The following is a 20,673-nucleotide window of genomic DNA, read 5'->3' on the forward strand; positions in this document are numbered from 1 at the left end:
ATTCCCATTTCATGTGGAAGGAGACCACAGGTCAAAGGTGAAGTCATCTGCCCACGGGTCACACTGGCCGAGTCAGGATTAGATTCCAGGTCCATCTGCATCCAGTGACTCTGTTCTAACACTACAGTATTTTGTTTGCCAGAAGATGTTTGGGATCACTTCCTTCATTAACCCACACATCCCAAACGTGCCGCTCTAATAAGGGCCTTTGTCTGTCTCGGCAGTTTTTTAAAAATTGAAAGCAGTTTTAATTTTACAAAGTCAGAAAGGACCTCTCATTAACTTGAAATGGTCAAAGGAATTGATTCCTTTCTTTTAATTGCAAAATAATTTGCTCTGACTAAGCAGTTAAATTCTTCGTTTCAGCTGAGAGTGAATTTTTAGCAGCTGAGATTCAAGTCCTGAAGTAAAAGTCCTGTCATGTAGATCCAGGTAGACCTTAGCTGTGGCTTGCTGCACCCTGCCTGACTGGCAGGTGGAATGCTTTACTGGAATATCTCCTATCCCAGTCGCACGTAGCTGATTGGATGGCAGTTGTAAAGTGGAGTGGCCAGGGGGGGGATTCTCTGGCCAGATTTCCCTCCTAATGACCAGATCCCAGCTCTGGCTGGCATTAGAATATTACTTGAAGTAAGCAAAGAAGAGGGTCCCACCTCAGGCAGAGGACAGATGTGCCTCACCGGTCAGATCTGCTCTCCACAGGCCTTTGCCCCCCTCCGGGTACATGTGAACATTAAGAAAAGCCCCTGTTCATGATACGTAACATTTCCACAAATACCTGGTTCATCTCCGGGCTTTTTGATGCTGTTGTTCAGAGGTTCCCTTAAACATCTAGATCTCTTTCCTTCCACGCCCTCACCCTGTCCTTTCTTTCCTTGACAGCACCTGAAACAGACTTTCCTCCCCTTCTCCAGCCTTTTCAAGAATAGCTTCAGGAGATAATGTTCTATAGAGACTGTCAGTACATTTCAGGTGACACAAATGGTGAAGGCATTTTATAGAAGCGTGGCTTGTCACCATCGGACTGTTGACAGATCCATTAGTGCACCCTTTTCAATTTTCACTTTTCCCCCTTCGGTCCAACAGCTCTCCGCAGACCTGATGCTGTGCAGTTGTGCTTGGAGGAGCTCTTTTGTCATTGAAACTCTAGCATTGTTCAGTGCAGACAGGACCTGGTCTTCTGCAGAGCTCCCGCTTCCTTTCTTCAGCTAATGTAGGATTTGGCTTCCTCTGACCCCTCTCACAGCTGTAGGAAATATTTCCTTGGCTTTCTTGTTCCCCTCCCTCTGCCCCCTTTCCTTTCTATGGCAGCATATCTATGTGTGGCTCCCACATATGTCTAATACATCTCAAGTTTGGTTTCTGCTATGAAATTGAGGCAGTTCCCAACAAAGATCCAATTTTCAAATGTACTGGGTTGCCACCCGGCCGCCTCTAGCTGCATAGCAGTGGTGACCTCGCAGATATAATCAAGAACCCAGTCGTGCCCCCTGCGCTCCTGCCTTGGGTTTGAATTGCAAATAGAAAATGTGGGGCCGACCTGTGGAGAGGTCACCATGGTGTGTGGAGGGTCCATCTCTAATATGACTGAGCAGGGCCCCTTCTCCATCCCTTGTTCATTTGTGCTGCCGATTTTCAAAGCATCTGAAGCTGGAGCTTTCAGGGTATCCTTGTGACCACCGGCAAATAATTGTCATACGCACTGTAGTGTGGCTTTATTCCACGCCTGCTCTGCCTCAGCCCAACAACAAAAAAAGAAGGCTGGATAATATTTCTCTGGATTAATGGAGCGAGGTGGTCAAGTTCTCCTATAGCTGGGCCTCCTTTGAAGTCTGACTTGCTCAAAATTAGGAAGAAGAGAGATGGCAAAGATGCTACTCAGGCGTTGCTTCCTAAAGAGAGAATGGGGGGCTCCCACCCCCATCCCCAGACCTGCAGAAGAAGGCCACCTGGTGGGGGCTCGTGATCGTCACCAGATGGCATCCAGTCACAGCCCCGCGCAGGCTGGCATCAGAATGCCCTGTTCCTCCTCACCTGCAGGGGGCAGTAAAATTTTCACACAAAGAGGGCTATTTTTTTTTAATTTTTTTTTTTGCCTATAGGGGAATTCCTGAAAAATGCCATTTTTTTCTTCTGTATCAAAATTATTTCATCAAATAGGCCCATTTCACAGCCCCTTTTAAAGTTTCTAAATCTTCAATCTTTAAAAGAGGCATCAAGCTTGTTGATTTAGTTTCTGTGATTTAAAAGGAGCAGATTCATACTTGGGTTAGCGAAGTCTTGAGTCTCTGGCCAACCAGCTGTTTCCTGGTGTACTGAAGGGCGTGAGTAAGCACACGTGGGGCAGGGGGATCTAGGTAGATTCTTGTAGAACAGGCATTTTCACACCCAACACACAGCTGTCAGCTCCCAGCCTACAGACAGTAAAATACGCTGCAGCCTCCATCATAGAAATTCCAGCTTCAGATACTGTTTTTGACCTTAGAATTCATATTTTAATTTGCATTTGCTGCGGTGTGAAGTAGAATGGAAAAGAAGGACACCACCCAAATCCCAAAACAGACCAGCAGTCTGAGTCAGGGACGGGAAGGCCTCCTGCACACCCTCGGGGCTCTATTTTCTTTTTTTAAGACTTTATTTATTTTATTGATTTCAGAGAGAGGAAGGGAGAGGAAGAGAGAGAAAGAAACATCCATGATGAGAGAGTCATTGATCGGCTGCCTCCTGCACGCCCCCGTCTGGGGATTGAGCCGGCAACCCGGGCATGTGCCCTGACCGGGAATCGAACCCCGATCGCCTGGATCCTAGGTCAATGCTCAACCGCTGAGCCACACCTGCCAGGCATCCGCGGGGCTCTTTAGACCCCCAGTCGGTGGCCTGGCATTTGGACTCTGAGGCAGGCGAGCTAGCTTCAGTGCTGGCTGTCTAAGATAGGAACTCTGTGACCTTGAGTAATTTACTTGACCTCTGTCAACCTAGTTTTTCCTCATCTAAGAGAAATAGAGATTTTTACTGGATTGTTCTAAGAGTTAGAAGAGGTAATGGGTTTAAACAGCAGCACTTACTGGCCACTCAGTAAACCAGAGTTTCCATCCTGCCCGTTTCTCTTGTCCCACATCTGGAGCAGCCGTCTGCCCAGACCCCCATGTGCACGTGCCCTGGGAAATGAGTTGGCATGGGATCACCTCCCTTTCAGCCATCCACACAGCCTTGGAGCAGTCTTTCTAGAACCCAGCTCTGACCGAGCCACTCCCCTGGTTAAAACCTTCCACCTCCTTAACCAGGAGGTTCTTGGGAGGCCCAGCTGTCACCCATGACCCCTTAACCAGCTCTGCCTTCCAGCTCCCCTGGGCTGGGAATGCTCTCCCCACATCTCTGCCTCATGAAGACATAGCCCCGGCTTTTTCTGTGCCCAACCTGCACCCAGCTCCTGCCCAGGGCCACTGAGAGCCCCCTTCTCCTCCAGGTTCCTGCGTGCTGGCTTCTTGTAGGGACTCTGTCCAAGGATTTATCAAATGCTGTCCCTGTCTCTGGGAGAGATGTGCCACCCTATGTGGCCTCTGATCTGCAGCTCTGACTGGTGTCTCCTTCTGTGATACCCTTCAGGAAGGAACAGATTTGCCCCTCCTGTCAGCTTCTGGGTTTTCCTTTTTAAATGACATTTTGACGGTCAGTACTTTTTTCTGTTTGTAAACAAAAAACATGTCGATTGAAGAAAATTCAACAAATCAGACAAACAAGAAAATGATCTCATTTTGTAACTGCATTTTCACTTACTACATCCTAAACATCTGCCAGACCACTGACTGTTTCTTCCACATGTCATTGTTTTAAATAAGTACATAAAATTTTATCTGAGGTACATATATACATTACTTAATCAATCCCGTTGTTAGACACTTAAGTTAGTTCCAATATTCTCTGGCAAATATCCTCATAGATAAAACCTTGCAGGAATTCTTAATTATTTCATCAGGATAAATTCCTAGAAATGAAATGAATGGGCCAAAGGACACACCTCTTTTAGGGTTTTGATAAAATTGCCAAGTTGTATTCCCACCAGAAGGGTCTGAGGCTGCCTTCTCATACCTTCTGCTAGCAGCTTCTCAGTGAGCTCTCAGACCACAGTTTCTTTAATCATGGGTACCAAGGCTGGCAGTTATGGGATCCCTACTATGTGTAAGACCTCTGCTAGCAGGATGTGACTGGTGCTGTTTCCTTCTTGACTGGGGCTCCTCCCACACTGCCCTCCAGGGAGGAAGCAGTTGTCCTTCCCCAGGTGGAAGGAATAGCGCAGACGTTAATAAATTGGTGGGCAAGCCTTGGGACTTTGCAAGAAGTCTTTCGCACCTTCGGGTCCTCTAACTAAATAAAATTAATGTGCTGCACTACTTTTTGACACACAAGCACATTTGTATATTGGACACATTTGCCTTCCAAATGTGCAACTCAACTATGCAAAGATTTATTGGAGAACATGTACTATATTCAAGGCTCTGAGGCAGAGAACCCAAGCCCCAAGGAATTCACGAACTATAGGGGTAAGAAGATAAATAAGTGCCCAGCCCTCATCAGGCATGGCAGCACAGGGTCATGTAAGAAAAGGAGTGTCAGACGGAGATCACAGCTGACTTGCTGAGCACCTCCTGAACTCAGAAAACCTTCACTTGGTATTGTTAAGGCTGATAGGGCTTAATGCCAGAAATCATATAGGTTTGGGTTCTTCCACTTTCTAGCTGTGTGGCCTTGGGGAAGATGCCCTCTCTGAGCCCTGTTTTCGCACCTATAAAAGTGTGGTACTCCTGTTACCTCTTGGTGATTGTGGAAAAGATCAAGGGGCTGGAAAAGTGCCTGCCAGTAGGAGGCGCTCACCACAGGGCAGCTCTTTTTAGATGGTGTGCTTCCCATTTTGCAGGAATAAAGATTTAATGTTCAGTTTGCACGGTATTGTAACATTTTTCAAAGCTTCCTCACATCTCATCTCATTTAACCCATTGTCCCAGTGGCTTTGAAGTTCCCCAAGCAGGAGGTGGTCTCCCCATTGTAAAAATAAAGAAATAGGTTGCAGGGAGGTTGAGTGAATTGGAAAGATCAGACAGCTACTAGGTGGTGAAAAACAAAACCAGAAAACGATGTTTTTACCTATAAGCTTAAACAAAGACATTGTCCCCAAAACTGCCACATACATTTTTTAAATAGCTATCATCTTACAGTTTTCCTCACCATCAGTATTTTCTTACCATGCTGCCTAACTGCTTCATTTCTTTTCTTTTTTTCAGCCAGTCACTCACACACACTTGCAATATTTTTCCTGAACAAAAAGTGGATTTAAAAAAAAAACTTTATTTTTTTTTTTACTGTTTGGCTTTACTCAGCCTCTTGTGTCTGTCCTCTAGGTAACCCCACTGGATCCAAAATGCCCCTTTTGCCCTTTGTTACTTTCCGGCACAGAAGGAGCCCTCCTCCTCTTTGTTCCACTTGACCTGAGCACTTTAGGGCAGCCCCTTCCCAAAAGAGCCGTTTCTAATTGGCCATCGGCGGCCTCTCTCATCACGGAGCCTGGGCCTGGCTGAGGCCGCCGCCTGAGTAAGCCCTGCCTGCAAACCCGGAGGTGCTCACCCCGTGATGTCACCAGGCACTGTAGAGGCTGCAGCTGGGAGTGTGGGGCTGACTTTACACACACACAGAAATTCCTGTAGTTTGTTGAGTACCGTATAGAGTCTTTTTAATGCTGTAGACACTTTTATGTTACATTATGCTTTACTCCTCATAGCTACCATATTCCCATTTTACAGAAGAGGAGACTGAGGCTCACAGATGTTACATGTTTCACCCTTAATGCATTATTATTCAGTAAGGGGCCACTTTCCTCCACGTGCCATCACTCTCTATTTGGCGGAGAAGTTAAGGGCACCCAATGGCTAAGTCCTTATATGTGGAACTTAATGAGCACTAAAGGCGTGTGTTTTGTTAACCAAAATGTGTATTTGTTTTGCAACTAAAAGAATTGGAAATTGCATTTATTATTTCTGTGAGTTATTTTAACTTGATGAAAGGAACGATTTAAATATATTTTATTTATTTATTCTCTGCCTTGTGTCAGTGAAGATTTAAGCAGTTCCGTGACTTGAATGAACTGTGTGGTCCTCATTGCACAAGTGGGCAGCACCCACACGTCCCAAAGAACCCTGTGCACAGTCAGCTGCGAGCCTTAGCCAGGGGAGCCATCACCTGCGTTTTGCACATTGGGGCTTTTCCTTTCCGTATAATTTGACTTAATTCATCAGAAGCACAAATTAAATGTAAATTTCTGAATTTAAAAATATTCCTTTGGCATCCTAAATTTTCTCCAAGTCATAGAATCCTAACTCAGACTTCAGCCTCTTCATTCTCTGCCAGAAAGATTAGGGCTAAGACAGAGGGAGTAGGGCACATGGTTTTCACAAACAGTAACATCACCAGTAAACAGACCGAGAAGTGTCCACACTCTCAGATAATCAGAGTACTGCAAATTAAACGACAATGAGGTCTCGCCTTTCACCTCTTAAATTAGCGATACACTTTTAAACCTATGAGGCTAACGAGTACTGTGAAACAACGTATCCATGGCTGGTAGTGGTGTAAATTGGAAAGCAAATTGGTAGAATGAATAAAAAGCCTTAAAAATGGTTATATCTTCTGACCTAGTCATTTCATTCCTAAGGATTTCCGTTAAAGAAATAATCCAGAAGAAAGAAAAGCTGCAGTGTTTATCACTGTGGTGTTTAGGGGGAAAGTAACAACCTAAATGCTTGATAGTGGTAGAATGATTCATTAAATTATCATATAGCCTTTCAGTGAAATATTATGCACCCATTGAAATTATCATTGTAATGACTATGCAACACCATGGAGATGCTTATAAGATAGTAGGAAAAAATAGAATGTAAAGTTATGCACGAGCTGTGATTGCAAGAAATTTAAGTGTCTGCATGTGGGCAAAGTGAGTATGTAAAAATGAAAATAGGCCTGTAAAGCAGTGGCATGAAAGGGATTTTCCCCCCAAGTATTGTGAATTATTATGTTGCCTTTGTAATTTAGGATGATTGGTTTAGGTTTGACCTCCTTAAAGGTCAAACAGCCACGTTGGCCTCCCAGCTCCTTCATCTCTAGGAGGATGGGCTCTAAATGTCCCAGAGGGAGTTCTGTGGCCTGGCTCTTAGCCTTGGGGTTGGAGGGAGCACCTGTGCTCATGGCAGGTGCCAAGACCCGGCACCAACCCCTGGCTGGCTTCTCCCTGCAGGACATCACCGAGAATGGCTGTGCTCCCACCTTGGACGAACAGCTGCCAAAGACTGTGCCATCCCCACTGGTGGAGGCCAAGGACCCCAGGCTCCGAGAAGACCGCAGGCCAATCACAGTCCACTTCGGACAGGTATGTAGCCCGTCCGTTTGACTGGTCGGGTTTTGGTTTGGTTCGGTTTTCAGCAGGACGGTGGCGCATGCGGCTGGTGTGTTTTCATTTCATTCCGCTCTCTTTGGTAAAACAATCCCAGGGAGTTGGCACATCTTCCAATGTGTATTTAGTGCAAACGTGTTTTGAAGGGGAATGTTCAAAAACTTTGAGGAGACAGCATGGCTCTGGCCACAAACTAGCTGAACTCTTGAATGAAGTCGTTAAATGCAGCTACTGCCCCCGCACCCCAAGACGCTCCATTTAAGGTGCCTCTGTTAGCTAAGCATCTCATTAGAACACTTTAGCATCCCAGGCCCTTCTTTGCACCTTCAAATAAAAGGCAACAAGCAAAGTCTTAAAAAAATCAATTAGGAGTTCTTTATTAATGTACTTCCTGAAAATCAATACCAGGAGTCCTGCTTCTCAGAGTAAACACCACACTGCGGTTCCAGGGATCCGATTCTGGAACCAGAATTGGACCAGAGTGAGCATTTGAAAACTTACTTATTTGTTTGATTTTTTTTCCTCTTAAGTAAAACATTGTACTCTGTATAGAAACTGAAATTTTTTATCCATTTCTTAGTCGGTAGTTCTATTTTTGGTTGAAAAAGATTGTATACCCTCCCCTACTACTCTTGAATTGACTTTCTTGATTAGCAAAAGTCGTAACTTTTTGGTTTCTGAGAAATGGCTCTGTTAACAAGATACAACTGTAATAAGAATCTACAAGGTCATTTATTCTGAAATCACCTGATTCTTTAGCCATTTATTAGGTGAAGCATGATTAAAATAGTCTTTATGATTTTATTGTAAATAGAATTGCTATTTTATCACATAAAGGAGCTAGAAGCATACATTTAAAGTATTCATTTTTAACGGACATTTATCAAGCTCCTACTATGTGCTAGGCATAGAGCTACTTAGAAATAAAGGAAACTAATCCAGTTGTTGCTGTGGGTTATGATTGAAAGGAGTGAGTTTGTTAAAACATAAAAACCTTCCTCTGTAATCAGTATTTTCAGATAATACATTCACACATCTTAAACTTGAGAGGTTCACTCCCCTTTTCTGATTTTTCACTTAAAAGGGACATTATAAAAATTGAAATACAGCATAAGAAAGAAGCATCCATGGGGCAGAGCTCTTTTGCTTAATGATTATCTTCAAATTTCATTGATGTTTGCGCCCTGAAGAGCTGCCCCCTCGCAGCTCAGGCTCCGTTGGGGGACCCTGTGTGGCCAGCCGGCCGGTTTGCTGGAAGCCATGCCCCCTGGTCATGCGGCCCTGCCCCCGCGGGTTTGCTGGAAGCCCTGCCCCTGGTCGCCAGCGTGGCATTCCAGAGCCAGCTTCCTGCCTGCCTTTGTCCTCACTCCTGCACGCGAACCTTCCCATGAAAAGAGCCCCTCGCGGGAGTTTGGAGCCCATTACGGGGAGATGGGGCGGGGGAGAGGGATTTCATGGTGTTAAACATACCATTTTCGAAACACAAAAAAGGAGGCCCTATTTGAAATGGAGAAAGACCTCCTTTCCATTTCAGGAAAAAGTAGAGACGCTTTAATGCCATTCCCAGCTAAATGCAGAATAAGAGTGTGTGTACGCGGGTGGGGGACAAACAATTAAAAAAAGCCACCCCAAACTCTTGAAATGAGAGCTGTCTGTGCCCTCCCAGGTCTGTAAACTGGGGAGGGTGAAAGTGGCTTTTCTCCGTTTGTCTTCCCTCACGTGGCTGCCAGCATTATGCAAGTGCGCAGGAAGGCAGGGGCTTTTAATGCATGCATGCGGATTAAGGTCAAGCCCGGTCTCAGCCATGCAGCGGGCCTTCCCCTGCAGCTGCAGCCGCAGAGCCTACCCGCAGCCGCGAGATGCCTTAATTGAGACGTGCTGTCAAAGTGACAAACACATTTGCATACAGTCTACACTCTATTTATTTTCTCGGGAAAGGTCCACAGTCTGCTGTTGGTTGAACATTCCTAATCAGTTCGCTGTAAGTGAACTGCCTGCTAGCTCACTTGTGCCGCCGCCACTTCTTCATTAGCTGACAGATTAGCTGCTGGGGGATGGGCCGGGAAGCCCAAGACCCTTCCTTTCAACTCTTTCCAGCTCTGCCCCGGCGAGGCTGTCCGCTGCCCTCCCCCAGGCGCCTGGGTGTGATGGGCTGCTGACCGGAACAGGCAGCGTTTCAAGAGCACCTGCTACTGGCAGCCTGAGTTTCGGGGACTTGACATGCTTCTCACGGAACAGTCTTTTGGGCTCCATTTCAGAAATTTTGCCACACTCTCCTGCCATCTGGACCACTTTTTGGTTGGATATTTTCCTTTAAACAGCCTCAGACCTGACATCTGTACTTTAGCCTCGTCTTAAGTGATGACATTGGTAAAATTATAGGGTTGATATACTAGTTAAAGTTTTTTCTAAGGCATATCAAAAAATACGTTTTAAGTGTCCATCCATGTATCACCTAAACCACTCATGTAGCCCCAACAGTATGCATTCTCCTCTGGAAACATGTCCCCTCTGCCGTAGCCCTTTGAGGAAGGGATCATTAGCCGCATTTTATGGTGGCAGAGCCAGAGCTCGGGGACCTGAGTGGACCTGCCCAGGGCCTCATCACCAGCAAAATCATCCGAGCCAGCCGATTGTACATGCTAACCTCGGAAGACCCTGCCTTGAGTTCGCATTTCTGTGGGGTTTGTTCAAGGACACTTAGCTGTCTGTAGGGACGCAGCTGTTGAGACTGTTAGAGCAGTTCCTCCACCTGGCAGAGCCAGTGCCCATGCAGCCAGCCAGGGGCGCTCCATGGAGACATTGGCAGGGGGGTAGGGAGCCCTCAGATGGCAGCTCTAAGGGGGCAGCATGAGGGGAGCTCCGTGCGCAGGCAAGAGTCACCTCTGCCAGGGAGAGAAAGTGCTCGGTGGCCTGTCTGCCCCACTGAGCGTCCTCCCTGTAGGCAGAAAGAAGGAGACAGGCCAGCAAATGGAGTCTCAACCCAGAATTAGAACAGTGACCTCGTAGTACTACAAGGACTCCACAGAGGTACCCTCTTCACCCCCAGGACCCCGGTCCCAAGTTGGACCCTGTACTTAAAAGGTATTTGGTCAACAAATTGAACTAGCTACCAATCCATCTGTTTCCTAGAGCAGATGTACATAACGCCACTCAGAGTGGTGATGAGCCCAGACAAGAGCAAGAGAGACGGATTTTTAGTTCATCTCTGAAGCCTTATCATGTCTGGTTTCTTTAAAGAGTTCAAGATCCCAAGTAGCATGGGAATGCCTGTTCCTACCTTGGAAAATGTTTAGCTTTAGAGAGGCTTTGAATAGCTCTTTTCCCCACCTCTCAAGTTCAGATTCGTGAAATAAGGCCCAGGAGACAGTCAAGCGAGATAAAATGCCAGCTTCTGTACTGAAAGGAGGGTGCTGCTTCAGACTTGAGACCAGACAGGCTTGCTCAGACTTCCCCTCAGAATTAAGAAGACTGAGCCCCTCCCCAGGAGGAGGGGCCAGTTGCAGGCAGCACCAAGGGGGGAGCCAGGAGTGCACTTTGTTGATTCACACACCGGGTGTCGTAACAGAGGGTAGGGAGCGAGCGGAGAAGGCAGCAGCCTCTCTAGATTGGCAGGTGGCAGGGTTAACACTCAAGGGAACTGACTCACAAGCCCTGTCTTGGGCATCATAGGACAAGTAGGTCTCTCCACACCTGCTGCCAGAATCTTAAAGTTTATGTAGCCGCCCTAACAGGGTTTGGTCACATATACCATCCAGATGGTCGCAACACCACGTTGCTCTCTAAGGCCACTTGCCACATCCTTGAAAATGGCTCCCACTTTGGGAATAGTGGGGAGAACTTCTGTCCCAGGCCAGGGGAGGGGGAAGGAGCCTCCCATGGTCCAGGTCCAGTCGTGGGGTCAGCTGGCAGTCACATCACTCGGTGACCTCCCCCAACACTCATGGAGCATGGAGCATGCTTAGCTCCTGGTCCCAAGGATCTCCTTCTCTGAGGAAGGACTCCTCCTCTGCTGGGCAGGAGTGAGCGAGAGGCACAGAGAGCAACTGCGGATTTCCCATGCTTTCCCCTCCTGGGATGGGGAGTGGATGGTCCCTCCTCTCTGTGGCTGTGGAAGGAGCCAGGACGCAGTGTCTTCCCCAGTGGGGCCTGGGCACCCCTCAGCCAGAACACCTGGCCTTGACCCTCCTTCCCCTCCTGAGAAATCAGCGGAGATAGCACCCAGTGGAGACTGCTCTATGCCCTGCCTTGACTGAGAGGGAGAGGCCACTGGGTGCTTTCATGTCTCTGCTCATTTCACTGACTCTTGACCCTCAGCTGGTGAGGAGGAAGGCATCATGCCCGTTGTACAAATGAGGAAACAGGCTCGGGAGACATTTGCTGGAATCGGTAGCTAATTCACACTCCACAGCCAGCTGTCCCTCCCTGGCTAGGGGAACTGGGCTGGCTGTGGGTCTCGGCCAGGGGCTGGGTCTTCTCAGCAGGTGGGAGGATGGGGCTCCATTGAGAACATCATGGCAGACCTGCTCCCGCACCCCCTTGGTTGGGTTTTCCCCAGTTGATTGATCCTGCAGACAAAGTAGTTGCCTGCTTCCCAGTCTCACAGGTTCCAAAAAGTGGGTACCTCTGTTCTCCCAGTTGAGCAAAGGTTTCTAAACCTCTTTAATGTCAAGTTTGAAAAGCCAGTTATACCCAAGCCCCAAGCAGGCAGTACCAGAGACCCGGGACTCCGTGGTTTGGATACACCCCTAGGAGCACCTCTTGAGTGTGGTGTCCTGCTTGTCTGTGCATCTGGAGATTCTGGCTTTACAAGCATGAGCCAGGTAGTCAGTGCTAGTCTCGCACTGGGCTGGAAAAACTGGCCAGCCAGTGAATGCCCTCTCAGCACCTTGGTTCTGAGTGCCCTGAGAAACCCTGAGCCCCGCTGAGCTTGGATATCACACACAGTTCCCTTCAATTCAGCTGCTGTCTCCCAAACACGTTGGACACTTCAAAGCACAGGCCTGCAGTCTGAATGTATACTTCTCGCCAAACTCACCCCTCCTCCTCTTTCTCCGACCCCAGTGAGGTCCATCCAGAAACCTGGGTCCCCTCCCACCACTCAGAACCTCTCCCTTCTTCCCCTTGGACACTGTCACCTGTCCTCTGCATCACCATTCCCAGCTCTGGTTCAGGCTGCATTCTCACTCACCTCGACTGTTCCACAGTATCCTAACTGGCCTCCAGGCTCACCCCCACTCCGGGCCCCACATGGCCTCACAGGGTCTACTTGCCACATGCATGAGTGGCTGTGTCGCCTCCCTGTGCCTAGCCTCCCCTGGAGATTCCACCCTCACCCTTGGGGTGAGGCCCTTCATGAAATGCCTGTCCACTCTCAGGGCAGCCCGTTTATAAGTCCTCCTGACTCCCCTGGGAGGAGTTGGGCGCCCCTGTCCCTGCAGAGCCCCAGAACTTGGCACATTCTCTGTCTCACACAGCCTTGTAATTTTTGCTTTAGTGCTTGACATCTCCCATGAGAGTATGAGCCTCTGGAAAGTTCACTGCAGGCCTGGCAGTGAGTAAACGTCCTGGGGTTTTATTATTGATGTGGATTTTTAAATTGATTAATGATTAATTATGAAGTACTTGCTGTGTGTCCTTTTGTTTTCAAGTGGAAACATCTTTGTATTTTAAGAATTTAGATCGTCTCTCATTTTACTTTGTGTGTTTATGAGCTCCTAAGGTCTAGACATATATGCCTAAGAAAAGAGGGGTTGGGTAAGGGGCAAGGAGGACTGGGGCACCCCCATGCTCTCAGGATGAGTTACCCAGGGAGGAGGGGATCTGGGGAAAGAGCAGTCAAGGAAAGGAAAAGCCTGGAGTCCCTTGTTTATAGCAAATAAAGCAAGGCTTTTGGCTGTAAAAGAGACTAAGCTACATAACTAATGCAAAGTATGAAGTTAACTCGGATTTTTTTTTAAGCTTTAAATACATTCTTAAGAAAATTGGAAGATTTGAAGATGGACTGGGATGTTAGGTAACACGGTACAAGCATTGTTAATGTGGCTGGTGGGGATTTCTCTTTATCCGAGGAGGTACGCACTGAAGTGTTTTAGGGGTAAAGTACCATAGTGTCTGAAAATTGCTTTCAAATGGTGTGGCCAAAAAATTACACACATGCCTGCACACACTCACAGACACACACAGACCATTCACAGATAGAGAGAAAGCAAACAGCCCCCATGTCCCCAAATATTTAACTGCTGAGAGGCAAGTTGGTAGCTTCAGCCCACATCCCTCCAGGTGTGAGACAGCAGGAAAGGAAGTGTCACTGGTAGTGACTAGCACAAGGCATGGGATTCACTCATGGAGCCAAGTTTGATCATACACCTACCTCAGAACCGGACAGTGTGGCCAGGAATCGCTGTGGCCCTGGGCAGCCCTGCCTGAAACACACACCTAAGAGGTGGAGGGGTGCTTCCTAGGAGGCAGTCGGGGCTGTTACCAAAGGAAGGGCGAGCAGATCGAATTGATAACTGCACAGAGGCCCAAGAAGAGACATTGTCCCAGCCTCTTGTCCTCGTGTCTGATGGCAGAGAGAGCTGTATACCCAGAGCTGTGGGAATCTTGAAACTGGGCGTGGCTGAGAATCAAGGTCAGAAGCCACCCAGGGCAATAGATAGAGAGGGGACATAAGAGCATGGCAGGTCGGGGCCGGGGGTCGCAGGTCACGGTGACAGCTTCTGGGAATGAACTGCGGCAGGTCAGCCACAATCCAGGGCACTTTCTTGGAGAAAGTGCCAAGAACCTAGGTCACTCGTTCAGCAATCACTGGTACCTGCTCCGCGACATGCCTGTGAAAACGGGTGACAGTGACATGGTCCCTGACTTCAGGGAGCTCAGAGTCCCACAGCAAGTGGTTTAACTTACTCCTGATGGATGGAATTCATCTGGTGGTTTCAAAAGGCCTGGGTCTCCGCTGTGTGAGCCTGCAGCGGGGCGTCTCAGAGTCCCCTTTTCATTTGTTATAAACTCCAACCTGTTCGGTCCTCGGAGTGATCCCCCGCCAGCGTGCTCAGGAGGTGCCCGCCAGCTCATCGCTGCCGCCTTGCTGGAGAGCAGTGCAGATAAACGCAGTTTTTAATTAACACCCTTGCTCACGCCGGCTTCAAGGATGAAGCAGAGCTCATTCTCCTGGGGTGGTGGGAGCGGCCTTCCTGGGGCCGTGTCTCAGGCGCCCGCTGACGGTTCTGAACCTGTGAGACCAAACACGGCCACAGCTCTAGCCAGCTCTAGGATGGGGTGGCTGCTGATTCCTGTTAGAGCCCCGGAATTCTCTGCTCTGGCCCACACAATCCCCACGGCTTTCCCCATCAGTTGTGGTAGAGAATTTTTGCCTTTTAAATCCGTCCTTTGGCCCAAGGTATCGTCTCCAGAAAGGCCCTACTGAAATACGCGGAGGCATGGAAATCGGACTGGGCAGCTGGACCCGGCGGGGGGGAGGCCTGAGCTGGGCTTGGCGAAGGGCGCTGGCCCCAGGCTCTGACCTGCCTGCGGGGACGCTGTGCCCTGTGCCGAGCTCAGCACCTGTGCCGTCTGAGCACCCCCTCTACCCCCTCTGTCCCAGCAGCTCCCAGAATCCGCCCTTCGCCCTCGCTGTTTCATGAGCTTCCCTCACTGCAGTGTGTTTGTCTGTCCTGGGCCTTCTCCAAACCTGCCCCACCCCAGTCCCACCACTCATATTCCCTGGGTCACGCGTCACTCCCTGCCTCTGGTCTGTGAGTCACAGAGGGCACCAGAAAACAGCAGATACTGAGAGGCGTGCCCTTCAGCCCTTCGGAATGTGGGTGCCTCTCCAGGATTCCCTCCCTGGGCACGGGCCTGCCTGTTGGTCAGGAGAATTGTCCAGCCTCAGGTCCTTCCAGACGTCCCCTTGCCCGAGCCCCCCTGCCCACAGCTGGGTCTTCCGGGCTGGAGGCACCTGCCATCCTGCACTTCTGGGCAGTTCCTTCTCTCCTGCGAGACTCTGCTAAGTCCCCACCCTGGGCAGAGTCCCCCTTCCTCTTCTCTAGTCCCCAACACATCACCGCTCTTCATGGGCATCTGGGTGCTGTAAGAAACTAGAGATGAATCAGCTCCTACTGTCCCCACAGCCAGGAGTGTCCTTGCTCTTCTGTTCCACTTGACAAAATCCCATCAGCTTCTCGGGACCACCTCAAGCACCCCCCCCCCCCCCCCCCGCAAGCCCTCCCTGAGTCCTCCAGGCAGAGCCCCTCCCTCCCTGCTCTGGCAGCACTGTCTCCATGCCTGACCCACTGTCCCCGACAGGAATAGTGTCAGCCCTGCTTCCATGACCTCCGCACCCTCACGGGCCTGGCACAGATGAGGTGCCCAGTAAGAATTGGGGGACGACTGAGTGGTGAGTGAATCATGGGACGGGTGTGGGCGGCTCTGCACTCCTGCCATGAGCTGCCCGTCTATTCACAGAGCAGAACCCAGAGAGGCAGCTGTGCCCTGCAGCCCATGCTCACTTAGGAACCGTGCGGCGTGGTGTGCATGTGACAGGCCTCCTGCGTCCCTGAGTCCGTCTGCATTCACAGTGTGACAGTAGGGTCTCCTTGCCAGAGGACTGACCAGAGCCTAAAAACAGCCTTCCTTTAAGGCCTGCGCTGCAGCAGCTCAGAATCCGGCTCCCTGCCAGGGAGACAGTGAGCCCAGCAGGACAGGAGCAGAAATCTGATTCAGCGAGACCAGAGGAGGCGTTTTCCCAGATTAGAATTCTCTGTGCCAAAGGTGGGGAGTTTATCACAGTAGGGAAGGTGAAATAAAACATAAAACATTGAAAATAAATTATATCCTGCAAGCAAGATGCTCCGGGAGAGTCAGCTCGGTGTCAGTGGCTATGCAGGGAGTCCTCGCCCCGTGGCCACAGGACTGCTGTGCCAGGTGCTGCCTGTCTCATGGTGCCCCATCAATCCCTAAGCCCTTCTGTGCGCTCAATAAGTTATTCACCTGGCCATGCTCAGGGGAAGGGATGACAAGGACTGAGAGATGGCAGGATAAGGAGAGGTCCGATGTGTTGGGTTGGTTTTCATTATAATGTGGACCTACTGTGTGTGAGCCATGCCCCTCCACAAGCATCTCACTTAATCTTCTCAACAACCCTCTACAATCAATGCAGTTATTATTATCCCCAGAAAGCCGATGTTCAGAGAGGTTAAGCAACTTGCTCAAAGTCACACAGTAAGTGGCAGAGCAAGAATTCCAAACTAGGTCTGTCTGATGCCAGAGCCTGGGCTCTTCCCTCACTCAGCCTCTCTCATCAAGTCCTCCTCGGCTACACCTGGTTCCTGAGGCATCTGGTTGTGGCTGCCAGTGTTTGGGGGACCTGCTGTGAATCCAGCAGTGTGGCTTATGATGGCTGTAGAGGTCAAGGTCACTTTGTTCTGCTCCCTCATTCCTGGCTAAGACTCATGGCTGCTGCCTGGATTCGGGACTTTGCTTTGGCCCCAGAATAAGCCTAACAGAGCCCAGGATTCCTCAATACAGAAGATGGGGCAGTGGTTAGAGCAACATCCATGCTGCCTTTCTGAATGCCCGCTGGGCTCTGGGCAGTGTTCTCAGCAGGGTTTGCCTTTCCTCACATTCTCTCCCGCAGACGGATGCAGTTGGGACTCTGACTGCCCCACTTTTCTGTAGAGTCAAGGGCCTTCCCTTAACCCCAATCCTTCCACCCCACCCCCTGCCGTTGGTAAGATTGAAAGCATGGCTGCTTCTGACCTGGGACAGCTGGGTGGTGACAGTGGCTCCTGGGCAGCAGAGGCCGCCTGCCAACCTCCTGCACACTTGATCTGAGATTACACTGACTGTTTCCCTAACTCAGGTCATTGTTTCTACTCAGTCTTAATGTCAGTCCTCTTAGTTCCGCGTCTTCCAGAATATCGTATCACATTTTGTTTATACTGCAAAGGATTTTTAAATGTAGTAAAAGTATGAAAAGAGAATATTTAAGAGACTTGCCCCAAGGGATTGTTGATTACATCCCACTTAGAATGCAGAGTGTGATGGGGATTAATGGTGTCTGCAAGGGCTTTAAACTGAGTTTCTGTGAGGCTGCTTCCCATCAGCCACGTGGTTCCAAGGTTCCAGCCACCTCCTTGCCCTCCCAGGACACCCCAGTCCCAAACCCCTTCTAGTCAGATGCCTGTTTACACTCCCTGGAGAGGATGGCAGCATTTCCAATGAGGCGGAGGTCCAGCCTTGGCGAGATGGTACCTAGAGAAGCCAGGTGGAGTGTAGCAGCCAGCAGAAGGCCAGGAGACAGTGACTCTCCAGGTGTGCTGACCAGGGACTGTTTTCTGCAGAGGCCAGGAGAGAGAGGGGAAGCTTTTGCCCCAGGGCTGTATACCAAACACCTTCCATTGCCCAAGCCATGAGGCCAGCTAAGACTGCTGCCCTCCTATCTTTGTGATAAATAATCCTGAAGTCTTGGAGTTTTTAGCCAGGCAGAACTCTGAGTTATTCTTTTATGTTCTCATTAATTCCTTCCTTCACTTATTCAACATATAATGAGGCATGTCAGATACCAGGCCTTGACCAAGGCCCCAGGGTCACAGAGGAATTTAATGTGGTCCTGCCTTCATGGCACTTATTGTCTGGGAGAGACAGATGACAAATCATATGGAAAGAGAAAGGCTAATGGACATAAATGTATTGACTGGAGAGGGGGGGAGCCCCAAGGATGTCTGGGGGAACCAGGGCAGGCTTCTCAGAGGAGGTGACATTTCTGCTGGACCTTGAAAACTAGTTGTTTGTCAGGTGTATCCAGAGAAGGTGGTATTCCAGGTAAAGAGAATGACATGTGTGGAGTATAGGACAGTCTGACTCTTCAGACTGGTGTGGAGAAGCAAGAGGCCGGGAGGCAACTGGTGAGGTCTAGGAGCTGAACTGCGGAGGTAGGCAATGGCTAGGCTTTGGGGGAGCTTGAGACATCGTGTGGGTGTCAAGGAGCCAGTGAGGGAATGGCATTTGGGAACACTTCCTCTGGGGCCACCACCCTTTGGGAAGGGATGGAAGTAAGTGAGGCAGGAAGACCACTAATGCTGCCGCTAATGTTCAGGTGGGAGCTAGGGAAGCCCGACCTAGGACAGTGCTAATTGGGTGAAGGTGAGGGAAAGACTGGAGAGACACCCAGGAGACCAAGCATGGACCTTGGTGACCTGCGATGCCCTCGTGGGAGCTGTGGAAGTGCACTCTGGAGTGGCATGAGGTGGGACACCGGCTGCATTCTCCTCCCCCAGCTAATGAGATCTGAGATGCAGCCCATGACAAGGGAGTGTCCACCAGGGTGTCCAGGGCCAATGGACACCTCCCTCTGCAGCCCCGGGTGAGAGGCTCTGCTGAGGGGCAGCGTGGAGGAAACTTGGTACAGCGACCTCCACCCCGCGGTCCTGCTTTTGCCCCAGGGCTGTCTGCCCGCCGCCTTCTTTTTTATATACTCTCTTTGGGTCCTGTAACCTGGGCACTCAGAGCCTACTCCACCCCTCGCCCCCATCCTGGAGTGTGCAGTGTCATGGCTCCTGGTGTCTGGGTTGCCAGCTCCACAGCATCCCAGGTCAGCTCCACCACGGATGACATACAGTATATGCTAAACCAACTTTACACGCAGCCCCTTACAATGCAAGCCTCTGCCCACGATGGACAGAGAGTGTACAGTTGTTTAGCCAGCCACTTATCGTTTGTCGCAAACCTGCGAGAACCACACGTGAGCATCGTTAGGCCTGTTATGCCAAGGACCCCATAAATAAATAGCAGAGCATGTCGTGGTACACCAGGGCCAGGCTATGGAAACAGAGGCACTGTATAAATAATATATACTTACAAAATAAATATATCAGTACGTTAGTTTATGCAGCCATAACCAAATCGCCTAGCGCAGCAACCATGAGAAGCTCCGAGCGCCTGCCAAGTGATTGGTGTCCATCCATCTGTGTGCATCGGCATTGGAAATGACCGCCGAAGGGAAGGGGGTCCTCCTGCCCACTGACCTTGAGGCCTTTGGGTTGAGGGAAGTGGTGAGATTGCAGGTGGGCGCCCTGGCACACAGCTTTTCTGCCAAGGTGTGAAACTCACCGTGGCCGTGTGTTCCTACAGATGTCTTAAGGTCTGCGCAAGCAGAAGGCTGATTAGCACCAAGATGCAAGATGTAAGGGGTTGCAGCTACGGGAAGATGGCTGGCTGGGGGGGGCAGATTTCCTAATTATGCAGATTTGCTTTGGCTTATGCAGGGAACCCGTGGGTTGACATTCCAAGTGATTCTTACCAGAGCCCCGTAACTTTCAGACTTTCACCCGGGAGGCAGGGCTGCGTCTTCAGAAAGTCGGTTCCCTGTCTCGGCCACCCCTTTCTGCTCCGAATCCCACTGGGCATCTGGCTCTAACATCTGGAGCTCCGAAGAGGCAGCTGACAGAATGGCCGCTGGAGTGGGCGCCCCTCCCCTCGGTTGTAATGGCACAATGCTCGATTTCAGTATTTTAAATGAAAAATATATGCAGTTAGCTGTGCGCTGACAGTGTCCTTGAGGATTTGACAGTGAGATTTTCCAGCAGTTGGTCTTCGTTAGGATCCTGGCGGTGTTTAATAAGGCAGTCGAACTGCTGGCACCTTGGGTTCCTGTTTGTTCTCCGAGGGCTCTGGGGCTGCTGCGGTAAGCACATCGACCAGAGCTGATCATTACAAGGGCGTACGCCACCATGAATAAAAATGTCACACGTTTTCCCATCTCACAGCGGTACAAAATGTCAGGCCTGTCAAACACACATTGCGGGGAGCTGTGTGCAGTCCGTACAAATTGGAGAGCTGCATATTCCCCCAACCTTCTGATAGTCTTCATTTGAAGCTGAAGAAAAACAGTTGTTAACCTATTAGCTAGGATTTTAAACTCTGCTGAGGCGGCGGAGGGTAGACTTTGACACAGATAGAAATGTATTCCAGGGTCCAGGAATTTTAAAACCAGGTTCTCCATCCATTTGCACCGAGGGAGGAAAAAGCTCTTCTGTCTAGTGAGCCTGACTGGCTGACTGGCTGTACCAGACCCACTGGGGAAATTTGGGATATTTCACATCTAAGCTTCCCATTGCTCCCCACTTTGGCATGCCACTCAAAAAGTCTCTTGCTTTTTGGGATGGCCCTGGGGCTCAACCCCTTAGACCAGAACACCTCTAGGTTGCAGGATTTTCCTAATCAGAGCATGCCAG

The 20,673-nt window shown here is 49.7% G+C and overlaps 1 protein-coding gene across 7 annotated transcripts in view; it reads left to right on the forward strand.

Moving 5' to 3' along the window:
- DENND1A (DENN domain containing 1A) overlaps positions 1 to 20,673 on the forward strand; it is a 405,631-nt gene that overhangs the window by 351,530 nt on the left and 33,428 nt on the right. For all 7 annotated transcript variants that reach the window (XM_081150732.1, XM_081150734.1, XM_081150736.1 and 4 more), the window contains one exon: positions 7,283 to 7,414. In XM_081150732.1, coding sequence (XP_081006858.1) covers positions 7,283 to 7,414 — 132 coding nt within the window. The remainder of the gene's footprint in view (positions 1 to 7,282; positions 7,415 to 20,673) is intronic.

Source organism: Miniopterus schreibersii, assembly GCF_964146895.1.
Source record: "Miniopterus schreibersii genome assembly, chromosome: 11".
In the NCBI taxonomy this organism is placed as follows: Eukaryota; Metazoa; Chordata; class Mammalia; order Chiroptera; family Miniopteridae; genus Miniopterus; species Miniopterus schreibersii.